We start from the raw sequence: 16,336 nt of genomic DNA on the forward strand, positions 1-16,336 counted from the left end.
CAAATTTTTTTTTTGTAAGAAATAAAAAAGAGCATATGGGTTGTGGGTGAGAGTGGCAGTTATAGCAGGAAAATGATGACGAAGGGACTGAAGTGAGATATGGATGGGTGGATTTGTTATAATTCGTTATTGTAATGAATATACATGTCATGGTCAACACCTTTTTCACCCAAAATCACTTTCTCATTACATGTGAATTTGATTCTCCGATATTATTTTGCTAAATATATCTAATATTATGCTATTATTTTATTTTAATTTATTAGAATTTTAATTTATTAAAAGTAAATATAAATTAATAATATTTTATATCATCGAAATAAAGTTGTATTGTAATTGATAATATCACAGAAAAAAGACATGAGGTAATTGGCGTTTACTTATTTCCAAGGTAAATAATTACTTAAAATTTTAAGAGTAATTGTGTAAAAATTATATATTTTAATTATCGTGATAATTATTTTTTATACTGTAAATAATTTTAGTTAATTACAGTATTTTCTAGAAATTTGACTAGTATCGAATAATTTATAAGAGATTTTATCGGCTAATTAATTGAAAACTTTGTGATTATCGGTATAACTGAAATTGTAACGAATTATTGATAATAATTATGTATTTTAATTACCGTAATAATTATTTTTTTATATCGTAAAAAAATATAGTTAATTACAATATTTTCTATAAATTTGATTAGTATCAACTAATTAATAAGAGATCATATCGACTAATTAATTGGAAACTTCGTGATTATCGGTGTAACAGGATTTTAACAAATTATTATAATAATTATGTATTTTGATTATCGTGATAATTATTTTTTATACTGTAAAAAAATAATTAATTACAGTATTTTTTAGAAATTTGACTAGTATCTATTAATTAGAGATCCTACCAACTAATTAATTGGGAATTTTGTGGTTATCGGTGTAACAGAGATTTTAACGAATTATTCATAATAATAATAGCGTTATGTAAAAACTCATTTTATTCATAAAAAATAGTGAATTTTAAAGAAAATAGTAAATTTTGATGAAAAATTAAATATTAGGGAGTCTGATTTTTTTTTTTTTACGGATGAAATTGCATATTAATTTACCAGATTATTACCATATAGCCTTATTTTATAATTATAGTGCATAGTTTATTTTAGTATGAGATTTTAAGTTCTACTCTTTAATTTTTAATTTCTAGTTTAAAAAAAATAATTATATTCTAGATTTTATTGGTTGTTCTAAATATATATTTCATATATAAAAGTAAAAAAAATATCGTGTAACTTTATTAATTTATTAAAATCTAGAGATTTTCAACAAAATTTAGCATGTTTTCAATTTTATGAAAAACATATATTTTTCTTTGACATGTGAGACATTGAAACAATTTGCAAATAAAAGATATTTTTCAGATTAAATAAAAAATAAAATCATTTCTAAGAAAAATAAATATCAAAATCTTATTAAAACCGTTCAAATTTTTATAAATGAATTTTATTAATTAGCATTTTTTAATTTTCTTTATAATTAAATAATAAAAAATAAATTAATTTTTATACAACTTATTTTCTATAAAATAAATGGAAGTTAATTATATATAAGGTATTAAACGCCTATTGTATGAAAACTTAATTTTAAAACCTTAACAATTAATTAATAAATAAATTATGCCTTTATATTGTAAATAAATAGAAAAAAATTATAAAAACTATAAAATGAATAAAATACTGTTAAAGACATAAATATTTAATTTAATTTTAGTAAAAAATTCTTACTTCAACCAAAAACGAAAAGATTTTGATTTTCTTTTTTTTTTTTATCACTCAACTATCAATTTTCACCTTAAATTATCCTTCAAATTTTTATAATTAAAGCACCATAAAAATTACATGATTATATATTCTGAGAATAAAAAAAATAAAATTTATAGGTGTATGTCTAACCTTGATCTGGGAGAATAACATATTCCATCATTTATTTCTCTTTTTCTTGTTTTGTATAACTGTTATTCTATTATAATACCATCTGTTTTTATTATGCAGTCCCGTATGTACGGACATACCTGTTAGTTCATACTTGTCAGGCGCCCATTTAATTCCCCCTTCAGCGCACATGCTGGTATAGTCGGAGTATAATTGGGTATGTTCTCATTTAATTCCCATATTGGTATAGTCGTAGTATAATTGGGCATGTTCTCCTTCTTCCCGTTACATTTAGTGCTAAAAGCCTTTTCAGAGGGTTCAGGTCTTGAGTCAATCCAGCTTCCTTTAATTATGAACTGGGTGTCGCGCTGATAAATTGACCTATTTAGTGAATTTTACCGAACTTTAAATTTATTTTCTTTCTCCTGAATTTACCTTCAGTCTGGATACCAGAAATTTGATGAACATCATATATATAAAATTAATAATTAATAATTTTAAAGTTTTAAATTTAGTGTGTTATATAAACACACCCTATAGAAATAAAGAGAAAGCTCCCTTATATTTCTTTATTAGCTCTATTAATATATTTTTTAATTTTTATAACTTTTATTATTTATTTTATTAGTTTTATTAAGGAAATGTAAAATCATTATTTCATATAATTTAAAATTATAATATATTTTATAATTTTTATTTTTTTCCTTACAAATAAAATACTATCTATAGTTTTAACATATTTATATATTTTTAATGATACTTCAAAAATTATGAAAAGTAAATTTTGAGGTTCATTTGATTAAAAATGAAAAGAAAATTTGATATTTTTCACTGTTTTGTAAAAAAGATTTTTTTTATAATTTTAATAAATTTAGTTTAAATATTTTTTAATTATGTTCTAATTTTTATAAAATTATTTTATTTATGCATCAATAATTTAAATTATCATAATTTTTTTATAAAATTAATTGTTAAAATTTTTAAAATTTAATTAATTTATTCAATAAGGTTATTCATAGGTAGATTACATAACAAGATCGAATAAAATTCTTTATCCTCAATTTTCTCACATCTCACATTTCCCAAGAAAGAATGGGAAAAAAAAAGAAATAGTAGTAGTGCAGTAGCATTCTCTTTAAGGTTTTAGTGGCGAAATCTCGAAAGGTATGCTTGTCATTAGGTACGCATTTTATATTTAAAATTGAATTAAAATAAATAAATAAAAAATTAAAATTTTAATATTTATAAAAATTAAATTAATTTTAATTAAAAATTAAATCGAATGGAATTAATATGATTCGATTTGATTTAATTCAGTTTATTTTATTTTTAATATTTTAAAATTTAATTAAAATATTTTAATTTTAATTATTTAATTTTTTTATATTATTAAAATAATACATTATTTTTATTAATTAATTTAATTTGATTTTTTTAAATTTTTTTATTAAAATTAAATTAAATTAAATTAATTAAAATTTTTAAAAATAAAAATTAAATTAAATTAAAATAAATAAAAAATTAAATTAAATTAATAAATTAATTCAAATCCATATTTTTTTCGTTAGAAATTCAACGCTAGTCGCCCAACTAATTATTTCTAGATTAGCTGTTGATTTTTTTTTTTTAATAATGGTTGAAAAAGAAAAGGGAGAAAAAAAGTTAGAAAAAGAATTTCAAACAGGCCCGAAGAATAAATGGGCGAAAGGCCCAGTTGTAATAGCCGCCTTCTGAAGTTGCGGTCTCTCCGTGGATTTTCCTGCAAAGTAAAACCGTTTGCCAAACGCCCATAATTTTCTGGAATTGTTTATAATTCAGACGGACAAGCCGCTGCTATTTCTTGCACAAATCAACTGCATTTCTATTCTGTTTTCAACAACAAAAAGCGGGAGCATCAGGATTTCAGAAATCGGGGTTTTCTTTGTTTGTTTCTTAGCATTCTGATCAAGTCGGAAAATGGTGGGATCGGAGAGTGAGAAGACCGCCAAGACTGAGGGAAGGCCATGGAGATGGGTCATAACTGGTGCTGTCATTGCTCTGATTGTTGCTTTAACTACAGCTTCGATTAATACCCCAAAGATCTCTCTATTTGGACTGCCCTGTAGCTGTCCTCAGGTTTGTGTTCAATTCTATGTTTGCTTATTGAGGAAACGAAGGAAAGGAAATTGAGAAAGAATATTGAAATCGAATTATGAATATTGAAGTCGAATTACTGTCACCTGAATTTTGTTAATCGTCCTTTTTGAATTTGGTTTTTGGGTAGTGAATAAAGAAAGTTCAGAATCTTTCAAGTATAGAATGTTCAATTCTATACTTTATGTAATGGGGTGGAAAGGGGCTGTGATTTGCGTTGTTATTTTGGTTATAATGCGAGCTAGTGTTTGCACCGTTCGAGTGCTGTGATCAGTACGATTGCAGTTTGGTTGTCATGTTTTTGTCAGATGTTGAAATTATAGGAGATTGAATATTATATGATCATATTATCCTTCTTATCCTTCCAGCTCAAGCTTTGCTTTATTTTCTTTCTGTGCAGAGGTACAGTGGGATGGTGGAGGACTGTTGTTGTGACTATGAGACAGTAGACCGTCTTAATGAAGAAGTGTTGTATCCATCTCTCCAAGATCTTGTGAAAACCCCATTTTTTCGATATTTTAAGGTTCGTTAAATGCCTCTTGGTAGTATTACCCGTTTATGTATCATGATAAATATGCAGATTTCGAAAAAAATGGATGTCCATGATAGGGGCTTATGCATAATAGAAAGCAGGTGCCTAGTCATTTTAGTTATATGGAGGAAAAAGAAATGGAGATAAGCCTCGAGTTATGGGGTTATGAGTGCCCTTCATTACTCTTGCAGTACAAGACCATGGAGTTCTTTTGACATCTATATATAATTATTTCTTTTGATTCTGAAATTTAAACTTGTTATCGATTACTCCATAAACTATGGCTAATTTCTGCAATAGAGTTTTATGACAATATTGAGGGTGGATTGGCCACGTAATGTTGTTATTTTCCTTTTTCAGTGTTTCCTTGTGGCTGTTGCCATCGGGTAAAGTTGTCATTAACATGTTACCATGATATTTATTTTAACAAATCATTCTTATGCATATAATGGATCATGATTTAAATTTCGAAATGTATCTTATTGCATTCACAGCTATGATATAATCAGTTGATCTAAATGCATTCCTTTGATATCATGATCAACTGATCAGTTTTTTTCTCCTTAGTGGATCATTCATGTGCAAGTTGTAAAATAAGAATCAGAATTCTCTGCTTGCATTTTATTTGGTGGGAATTTGGATAAAAATGAGTTCAAGATGCATTACTTAATGAAATTTACTTGTCATGAAGCTCTTGATCTTGACCCAATATACTATGTGTCTAACTTTGAATCTTCTCCTTCTATGATAATTGACGTTAGAGCTACATATTACTCATCCCTTATTGTTATGTATTTTAGTTTAAAGGCTATGGACCAATTGTATGGCAGGTTAAGTTGGGGTGTGACTGCCCTTTCTGGCCTGATGATGGCATGTGCTTCTTGAGGGATTGCAGTGTTTGTGAATGCCCAGAAAGTGAATTCCCCAAAGCATTTAGGACACCTTTCTATCGAGGCCTTTCATCAGATGATCTTCAATGTCAAGAAGGAAAGCCTCAGGCTGCTGTTGATCGTACCCTTGATAGTAAAGCATTTAGGGGATGGACTGAAACAGACAATCCCTGGACAAATGATGATGAGACTGACAATGGTATGTTATTTCTATTCCTGCACATCTGAGAACTTACAATTATCATTGATATTTATTCAATCATTGTTGTGAACATATGCTTCTCTGTCCTACTATGTAAAAATTGTAGTATATTCTAATAATGTTAATGTAAAATGTTAGTGTTCCAATTGGGAGCCATGGACTTGTTGTATGGCTATACCTGATGATATGAGAACATATATTATCAGGTTGCTTTGTTCTATATATTTCTTTTTTTATTATTATTGATGAATTAGATTGCGTTCTGGCTTGTTAATGCCAAAATTAAAAGTTGATTGAGCAAATAATAAAACATTTTCATTGGCAGCTGAGATGACATATGTGAATCTTCAATTGAACCCTGAACGATACACTGGCTACTCTGGTCCATCAGCTAGAAGGATATGGGATGCTATTTATTCTGAGAACTGCCCCAAATGTAAGTCTCATCCTTCTCTGTGTCTGTGCACATGACCAACCACAGTTCACAGATTGTCACTATTTTGTTTCTATACTTGCAAAAAGTGTTCAACGTCTCTTGGATAATCTGTTTTTATTATTGAAGTAACTGCATGCAAAGGCATACATAAATAGCAGCACAGATATGCTGTCAAGCAAAAGATGCCAGCTTTATTTTGTCTGCTTAAATATGTTCCTTATCAAAGCCTTGGATAACATTTTAGTCTCCACTATCTTAATTTTACTTTTTAGTTTTTCTTACTGTCATGCTTACAGGATCCAATGATTATTTTCTTATTCTATTCTGATGTGTAGATCCATCTGAAGAGTTGTGTCAAGAGGAAAGGGTATTGTACAAGCTGATATCTGGTCTTCACTCCTCTATTTCAATTCACATAGCAGATGCTTATCTACTTGACAAGTCTAAAAACTTGGTATGAATTTAGTTGTGTGCTTCTCAACTTGTGTTATTTATGAACTTTGGCCATAGCAATATGGCCACTTGATATGCTTTTGTATTTTTCATCCTACCTAAAAGAACTTATAAAACCACTGGATTTTGATAGCTTAATGGCCAAGTGCCCTTAGAGAAGCTGTCCAAAGCCTGAGTCGTCCTAGGATTTGAAGTGATTTTGCTCACCTTTGTAAAAATACTTGCAATAATGGTGGGCATTTGGAAGATGAATAGTTTGTCCATAAAGAAGGCTTATATCTTCCAATCAAAAGAAATATTTAGGCATGCAGTGTTATTTGCTGAAGGAATCTAACGACAGTTTATCGTTATTCTTTTTCTCTTGCAGTGGGGCCGCAATACTACATTGATGTATGATCGGGTTTTAAGATACCCTGATCGTGTTAGAAACCTGTACTTCACGTATCTTTTTGTTCTCCGAGCTGTTATGAAGGTGAGTGTTGGGAGGGGATGAGGTTTTAATTTTCTCTACAGGAGTGCATATACTGGGCAATTTAGTGGTAGCAAGGCTGTTTCTTCTGCATCATATCTTTTATATTTTTTGTTGTTGGAGTTGGTAGTTTATTTTGTCTACACGAATGTTTATAATAGGCAACTAACTGGTAGAAATGTTTTCTTTATGCATCATCTCTTATAAAGCCACAATTTGTTTTGTTTTCTCTAACCGGTTTGGGACAGGCAGGAAAGTGGAGGGTGAGAGAAAAGAAGAATATGGTTTCTGGGGCACATGTTAAGCAACAAATTTTTGTGATTCCCATGACCCATTTTCCCTCCCCCTCTGTTTTCTTCCTTCTCTCTGAACCTAAGACTTATGTCTAATGGTTATCTTATAATGCATTCAGGCTGCGGATTACTTGGAACAAGCTGAATATGACACTGGTAACCCTACTGAAGATCTCAAAGCTCATTCCTTGATGAGACAACTACTCTATAATTCAAAACTTCAAGCAGCATGCCCACTCCCATTTGATGAAGCTAAGTTGTGGAAGGGTCAACGTGGACCCGAACTGAAACAGAAGATTCAAGAACAATTCAGAAACATTAGGTTTTTCCCAAATTTCTACCGACTCTCCTTTTCTGAAATATTTTTACCCTAGCAAAATCTGCATATTGTTCGGCATCCAATGTAGAAAGGCCAAACATGGACTTTTGACTTCCTCTTTTAATTAATTAGTTAATCTCTCTCAAATGTAGAATTTGGTTAAAAGCATAATCTTGTTTCTGTGGTGGTCTTTCTCTTGATTACTTTATGTAGACTTTCTTATGTGGGCGAAAATGATATAACCCAATCTATAATCTATTGGAATTGCAGTGCATTGATGGACTGCGTAGGCTGTGAGAAGTGCCGACTTTGGGGAAAGCTTCAGGTTCTTGGTCTGGGTACTGCTCTGAAAATCCTCTTCTCTGATGATGGATGGGATCACTTGGGGCAGACTGTAAGTATCAAATTCTGGCAGCATCTACAAAAAAAAAAAAAAAAAGAGTTCTGCTTTGGTTTTTACTTGTGGATAAAATCAAGTATGTTGCTTTTGGTGAAGTAATACGAGTCCTGTAGAGGATGTGAAATTTTTGTTTAAGATAATGATCTTCAAAATATTTCTTCACAACTTTCCTCGGCTGTCTGTTTTGCAACATGAATTCTATATAGACGGCTGCTGAAATTTCAATGGAAAAACTTTGTTATCTGGTCATGGGACAATGTTATTTTATGTGTTTAGTGAAGTTTACTGTGGCCTAATCCCATCCCTTTTACCACCTGAGTTGAGGCCCAATCATAGAGCTAATGTACCTCATAACACTAGATATGATTCTTTATTTGTCTGATCCCAATGTAATTTCTTTGAGTAAGCCACAAGTGGGGACAATGTCGGGATTAATCTTTTCTGCAGAGGCCTGACCGTGGCCTGATAATTTGTTGTGTTGATATGATGGTTAATGCAGAGAAACTACTTTTGTTTTCATGAGATTTCAGTTAGAATCTTCGCTGCAGTTGTTGCATCAATTATGTCCTTAGTCTACTCGTCTTTTGTAAACTTTTCAGCATACGAAAAAACTGAAGCTTATTCTATTGACTTTCATTTTCAGTTACAGCTACAACGGAATGAAGTGATTGCCCTGATGAATCTCCTTAATCGACTATCAGAATCTGTCAAACTTGTCCATGAAATGGGACCTGAAGTTGAAATGATTACGGAAGGACAGATTTCTCCACCCACTGCTTCAAGTAGACTATGGCAAAGAATGCTATCGTTATTTAAATCGTAGGTAATTACAAATTCATCAGTTTGGATGATGATATTTCTGAATTGAAATATACTCAATTCTGTTGTTTATTACAGCTAACGATAGTTCAACGGATGAGAACCCAACATTGCAGCCAAACATACTTACAGACGATAGATTAGCGAAACAAAATCCATATTGTTAGAAAAATGTTGCTGTGGATGGAATACGGTAGAAGTGTAGAAGAGTAATCTCAAGAAACATAATGTTGGTGAATTGTAATTACTTTCTTTTTGGTAATCTTGTATTTAACATTTTGAGATCTTTATTCCACTGAGAATCATCTTAGCTATGACCAACTGGAATCATCCTTTTATCATATTGTCGAATGAAAGTCGCAATCATCTTATCATGCACTCATGCTTCTATCCAAAATGCCCATTTACGCATTCATTTAATGCGACACAAGAATCAAGGGCTCTTAAAATTTACATGGTTACTACTCGCAGTAACAACAGTTTTAGTTTGGAGTTGACAATCCTTTCGTGTACTGTATTATTAATAATGGAGTTTATTATTTAAGGATACATTTGAAAGATCGATAATCTACCGCTAAAATAGTTGCTGCAGTTGTGCTAATATCTCAAAGTAGAATGGACTGTAAACATAGAAGAGTATCACAGAACTACAGGATCTATTTTGCATTCAATTATAAGTTGGCTGCATACCTTAATTTAATCTCTTATAACAAGGCACGAGCCTTCCAGGTGTATTCATGTCAACACCATAAACTATTAATCTTGAACAATTTGTGGCGACCACAGTAATTGAAATAAATGAAAACTAACCACTTTTCCCACTTTGGAAAAAGTGAAATGTAATTTTATTTGCTGGCTTGGTGATTGGATCTATTTTTTAAAATTTTTTATTTTTAAAGCTTGTGGATAAGCTGGTGTAGGTTGACTGGCGACACACGCCTGATGGCAGCCTTATTCTCTCAGCAAAAGGGGGCACCACGTCCACGTGCCATGTAAGAATTGATGCAGGGGAATGGGCGTGGCCCTGGGGGTCTCTCTAACACGCGGAGAAATAAGTGTGTGTGGCATGGCCGATGGACCCACTACCTTCCTTCAGGCTGGGGCTAGAGGTCCTCAATGCGTGCCTTATCCACATACCCAATTGCTTCCTCCTTGGGGAACCTTGAATTGAAGTTTAACCAAATTATGCCATGCGGAAGCTTTTTGTAAATATTCACTCCTCCGTCTCCATCTGCATCTCCATCTTCTACATGCGCAAAAATATTTTGCATTTTAATTTTAGTTGGTCCGAATTTTATAATTTTTGTGAGTTGTAAAGAGACTTATCTAAAATCTCTGGTCATAAAAAGACTAATAATAAAAACCACTAATTTCACTCTTTTTTGGTATAATAATAACATATAATTATATAAATCCAATTTATAATAAACTCAAAAAATAAACAATTTGAATTTTATTTAAATTTTATGCGAATATCATTGTATTATTGAGTTAATAGCGATTTAGAATGATCTATAAATAATATAATCCTAATTTAGTAAGCATTCGTAGAGAGATAAAAAAGAGACTGGTATCATCCTTCCGTAGCCTTTCCTTTTCTCTCCTAAATATAGCAAAGAACCACATTCCTCCTTTATAAGCAGAGGCTATCTCCCAGGTCTCGACACCCATATCACAAATAAGCAATTCTTCTCTCTCCATACTCCATTACCCAAGAAACCTCCAATACCCTTCATCCAATATAAGCCCATTTTGATACAAATGGTGAAGGGCATGAGGGACGTTTATAGCTTTGGTGAAGTAGCACCAGCCATTCTCATTTCCCACCGGAAATCATCAAGCAATCCAAGGCTTGAGACTATTTTTGAAGAGGTGTCTTATCATACCTATAGTAATGATGACAATCTTGAAGTTGTTGATGTGCCCAAGAGGGTGGTGGTTGTCCTCCCTGTAGTCTTGGCCCTCTCATTATATTTCTTGTTATATAAAGATGTGGCTGCCTCTGCATGATCGCAAGGATCGCTATGGAAATGGCTGTTTTTTTTTTGGTATGAGAATATTGGAGACGGAGGATTGCTGCAGCCATCATGTGTTCGACAAAATGCATGTATGGCTGGGACTAGCTTCCTAAGAATCGGCAACAGATTTGGGTTAATTAATTTTTGTCATTGTTTCAATTGTATACGATGACGATCTGTTTCTGCCTGATACTAATTTTGTAGATTACACAGTATTATTCTTAATCTTATTATTCAAATTATATCTTTATTTTAAATCTCTCACATTTCAGTTTCCTTTATACAAGATTTCATTGTTTTTATTTATTTATTAACTAAGAAAAAGAAGATCTACATAAATATTATATGAGATGATAATTTAGATATTATCATATAATAATATATGATGATAACTAAGAAATTAAATTAATTTTTTTCTTTTTGCAATTATTAAATTAATTTTTTAATATTATCAAAGTCATTAAATTATGCCTTGCATGTCAAAGCATCAAATATAACCCGATTCATATTCAAATCCGCTTATTTTCCATGTCAAAGCAAAATATTTAAAACTTTAATATAATGTTTAACAGCGGAATTAATTTAGTAAATAATTTAAGGATAGTAAATTTTATATATCAAAGATTCAAATTTGATGGAAAAAGAATAAAAATAATAATTATAAAAAAATTAAGTCATTTACTTAAAGATAAATTTTAATTATACACAAATTGCTCAATTTCACCATTGTAATTAGCTAATTAAGTTAACTTTCAATATTTTGTATAAACTATCTCAGAAATTTCATTTTAAGCTTAATTTGATTTTAAATTTCTTAATTAGATCAATAAATCAGAAAATTAGTTCAAAATTTTCATTTTGGATCTAATGATCAAATTGAGCTTTTTAACCCACCAAATAATATCAGTCTCGATAGCCTTGTAAGCATTTGTTAAGTGATTTTGTTATTATATATGGTCGACATTTAATAATTTTTTAAGAGATAAATTAAAATTAATGGAATTTATTAATAACAATTTAACTTCAATAAAAAAAATTTTGGATCTCTCCAAAAATTTTAGTATTTCTTTTAGCTCTTAAGAATCTATACATAATGATAGCAGGAAGTTACTGGTTAATTTAGAATTTATTATACTATCAAGTAATAATATGTTTCTTTTATTATATATATATATATTGTTTTAAAAAAATCCAAAAAAAAAACTTAATTTTGATTTAAGCATATTAATTTTTTTTTTTTAAAAAAAAAAACTCTGATTATAAGTATCAGAAATTATATATAATATAAAAAAAAACTAATATAGATGGGGAATAATTTTATAAATATATACAATATAAGTTTCATTTAGATTTGAAAGAAAAAAAAAACATGAATTACAAAAATATTTCAAATCTATTCGACCAAAAAAAACAAAGAAAAGAAATATAGAAATAAACAACAGCAATTTTTCGTTGTTTAATCATTGATATTTTCAATAATCAAAGATTTATTTTAACAATTATTTTTTTATAATTTGATCCTCATTATTTTTTTGTTTTCTTATAATGACCATCGTCTTTGTCTTTGGTAGAATCTCAAATCTCTCTGATCCTTCTTCAAGAATGGTCTCCAGTTTCGGACAAGATGAACACCTTTGTCGAGATACGAGAAGGCTTGGCGCAACTTCTCTAAAATCTTGCATGCTTCTCATGGCCATCTTCTCTTCAATTTCTTAGATTTTCAGATATGTATATGCTTCAAAATAAGACTGCTTCTTACAGAGATGGGTTGAGTTTAGATAGGTGTGGGTGCATTTTATATAGGTGTGGAAGATTTAGTATTACTAATAACTACAGGAAATATTTTTTACCCTAAAATTGGATTATACCTCTTATTTTGGGAGCAACTGCATCATAAATTGTTAACATTAGAAAAATTATTAACTGATTGGAAGTTTAAATGTGAATATGTGACTAATTTAAATGATAAATCGGTTTAGAATTTATATTTAAAAATATAGAAGTTTTCTTCTGAGGTAAATGATAAAATTAGATAACAAATTAATATTTCTTTAATTGGTAAAAAAAGAAAAAAAAAAGAATTAGGGTGGGTAGGTCTGGAATTGGCTAATGGAGTTCTATAATTTTATTAATTTAAAATTGATTGATTAATGGGAATAAAAATTATAATTATAATAATCTTTTTACTGGCAATTCATAAATATTGGAAATCTGATCCTCCAAAGTTATTCCTGTTGGTGTGAGACGATGGTGACTTATCTAACTTCCCTCTGCTTGAGGCAACGCAGCCAAAATGCCACTCATAATAAGTCGTGGATAAGCTAGCTATTACATTGATCCGTGGTGGCCAGACGCTATCTTTTTATACATTACTTGGTTTTTTTCTTCATAACCCAAAACCAAAAAAAAAAAAAAAAAAAAAAAAAAAAAGGCAATCTCTACTCCAATAGAAAATGCATTGATGGATTTCACTAATTAATTAACTACTTGCATGGAGTGGCTGTCTCTACTCTAGCTAAGCACACCCCAGTTTTGACAATAAGATGACAAAGGCTTTTGACCTTGAAGGAAACAAGTTGACAAGATTGATGAAGAAAAACTCTGATCCATATCCATGCAGAACTCTTCTTCATTTTCTTCTTCATAAATGGTTTCCAAGGTTATTCGAATGGGAACCCTAGAGACTCTCATAAGGCGAGCTGGTGCAACTGCAGAGAATGGAGTCCTGGGTGAGGTCTTATTATGGTTAGGGACTTGAACCAGCTTGATAGGTCCTGGAAGACTTGGCCGGATAGAGGCTGAGTACGTAGCCGGAGGTGATCTAATTCTTGACATGTTAATAGGTTTATATCTTCCCTTCACTGTGAAGCATTCAAGTTTGATTAACATGAAGGAGTGTGGCCAAAGAAGGAGGGAGGGAGGACCTTGGGCTTACCCCAATTCTACGTCTATGTTCGGTTTATATAGACGTTATCATAATTGGTTTTCATATATTTACAATAGTGCCATTCCTAGATTGAGGGTTTATGGATTAATCTATAATTATTTATCTCGAATGAATTAATTAATGATGAAAATATATTTTAATATGGAAATAGATTAAAGTATTAAATCTTAAACCTTCTAAAATTTAACTAAATGTAGCTAACGTCAGCCTAACCTCATGACTGCGACCCATGGGGAATAATTCAGTAATGAAAATTTCATTTATTATCCACTTTTAATTTGCAAATAAACAATGAATGCAAAAAGTGGAAATTTGTCTAAACTAGTTTTTGCCTTGCACGGCAGTCTTCTACATCTATTCCTTAGAGACGACAAACATAACATTAAATAAAATTATTTCTTTACACAAAAACGAAATGGTCCATTTAATGCAAAAAGCAATATGTTGGGTTCCACTCAGTTGCAAAATCAATGCAAGAATCAAGTGATAGTGCAATTAGAGGCTGTGGATTGGAGGAGTAAACACAAGAAAATTAGTGCAACCAAAAAGTTGACATCTTTTTGCTTTATGACTTAAATCCAAGATTTGGAGCTACACTTTTTGGCCTAATAACAAGTCTTCTTCAATTCTGGAAGCCACCAGTGCGCAGACAGATTGCTACTCTCTATTTTGTTCTCTTTTTAGCTTGGCCGCCATTCATGAATCTTAGCCATTCCTCTGCAATATTACTGCTTAAAATTAAATGTAATACACTTTTTGGATTTATGAGTTGCTCATTATATTTAAACGCTACTTTTATAAAAAAAAAAAAAAAATCATGTGCCGTGTCAACCACGGCACATGCGACTTCTGTGCCCGTTGGGGTTAACATGTTTGTTATTGTCTTTACTTTAGAAAAATTGGAGGATAGATAGAGGAGTGGCTAGCAGTTGTTCAAATTTCTGAGTCTTTTTGTAAGTGTGTATATGTCAAATATTCTACATCTTATCCATATATTTTTGTGGAGTGAAAAAGAATGCTCAACAAAAGAACAAAATTTCATTAAAGATGAACCAAAAGAGGATCAATAAAGGTATCCCTTGTCCTCAATTCTCACATTACAAACCGTCAACTTCATGGTGTATTTTTATAATATGCGTTTATTTACCTGCTCAACGTATTCTCATCAATGGCTACTCTTAAGGTTATCTTCATTCATCAATCATCTTAATCATCACACTCTGTTTTAGCTCAAATTTACTGCTTGTTTAACATTACTGTTGAAGTTAGAATTGAAAAAGAAAATTTTTTTCGACTAATCGAGTCAATCTTATTTTACTATTTTAATTAAAACCAAACTATATTACACATAAATACTGATTTATGGGTGGCAAGTATCAATATTTCATGAACAGTTTAGCTATCAAATCTTTCAAGAAAATTCAAATACAAACATATAGTACCTTTAAAGGGTCCTTGTCCATATTAGCAGAAACAAAGCTTTCAGTTATTGCCGCCCTGTTGTCTTCTTTGATATGCAACAAAGAGTCACATAGTGTGAAAAGAGAGAGAGAGAGAGAGAGAGTTCTGTGAATGGATGCCCCATTGGCATGTGAAAAATATTAAAGCCGAAAGAAGAGAGTACGAAAAAGTTCATGGAAGGGTCTCAATTGAGCAAGGAGCACTTTTTTAAGTAGTGGTCCTTGCTCGGGATTGGCTGCTCTCAGCCTGCACGTACTGTTTATTGCCATGGATAAGAGGTAAATGAAACTTATGGGTTGATCTCATCAAAGACAAATTCAAATTAATTGTATCCACTGAGCCATCGCCATCCTATCATATGCATCTGATTTTGTAGGTCCTCTTAAAAGCTTATCCTTTGATTATGGCTCTCTCCAAACCCTCCATCTCTCCGTTCAAGCATATTTTGAAGTAATTAATAAGTGGAGTTTTTTTTATAAATAAATTATTCATATCCGAAATTCACTTTTTTTTATTAATTCGAATTCAAACTTGTGTCATACCATTTAATTTCCTATGAAGTTTAATAGAAAAAATGTTCACAATAATAATTCTTCAACCATTGACTGAATACAGAATTTCAGCCAAATACGATACGACCCTTCCTTCCCTGAAGAGACGGGAAAGTTTATAAAGAAACTTCCGGTCAGCAGCCAGCAGCACTACTGTTCAAATCAGTCCTCGTATGAGAACCGTGTCTCCCAAGCAAGTAATTAGAAAGCTACAAAACATTCTCATTTCCATTGCAAGCATACCAGCCTGGAAAAGTGCAAAATTGGAAGCTATCCCTCACAACAAAACCCATCGCTTCAGATATGTCATTTTCCACCCAAGGTGTTGACATATACCAGAACAAAAAGAAAAAAGCACTTGTCTCGTCAATCTATCATGCAAGTGTCAAGCCTCTGCAATTAATTTCAAAAGGAGGGTGGCGCCACTAACAGCTTCTTTTGCTTAGGACCACTGCCTCGATTTAAAGCTTAAACATGTCCCTATAAATATCACCC

General features: G+C 31.0%; 1 protein-coding gene across 3 annotated transcripts; it reads left to right on the forward strand.

Moving 5' to 3' along the window:
• The first annotated feature begins 3,624 nt into the window (after nt 1-3,624).
• Nucleotides 3,625-9,242, forward strand: LOC110600725 (endoplasmic reticulum oxidoreductin-1). Of its 3 annotated transcripts, none has more exons than XM_043950823.1 (10): nt 3,625-4,033; nt 4,452-4,574; nt 5,384-5,672; nt 6,001-6,111; nt 6,447-6,565; nt 6,932-7,036; nt 7,446-7,648; nt 7,916-8,039; nt 8,689-8,868; nt 8,943-9,242. In XM_043950823.1, exons 1-9 carry the CDS (start codon nt 3,875-3,877, stop codon nt 8,866-8,868), a joined length of 1,413 nt encoding a protein of 470 aa, XP_043806758.1. In that variant the 5' UTR covers nt 3,625-3,874; the 3' UTR covers nt 8,943-9,242. The 3 variants fall into 3 exon arrangements, with proteins under 3 accessions (XP_043806758.1, XP_043806759.1, XP_021593268.1); XM_043950824.1 differs by having other exon boundaries at nt 8,689-8,864; XM_021737576.2 differs by having other exon boundaries at nt 5,414-5,672.
• The last annotated feature ends 7,094 nt before the right edge of the window (nt 9,243-16,336 follow it).

This window comes from Manihot esculenta, chromosome 15 (assembly GCF_001659605.2).
Source record: "Manihot esculenta cultivar AM560-2 chromosome 15, M.esculenta_v8, whole genome shotgun sequence".
NCBI classification, from domain to species: domain Eukaryota; kingdom Viridiplantae; phylum Streptophyta; class Magnoliopsida; order Malpighiales; family Euphorbiaceae; genus Manihot; species Manihot esculenta.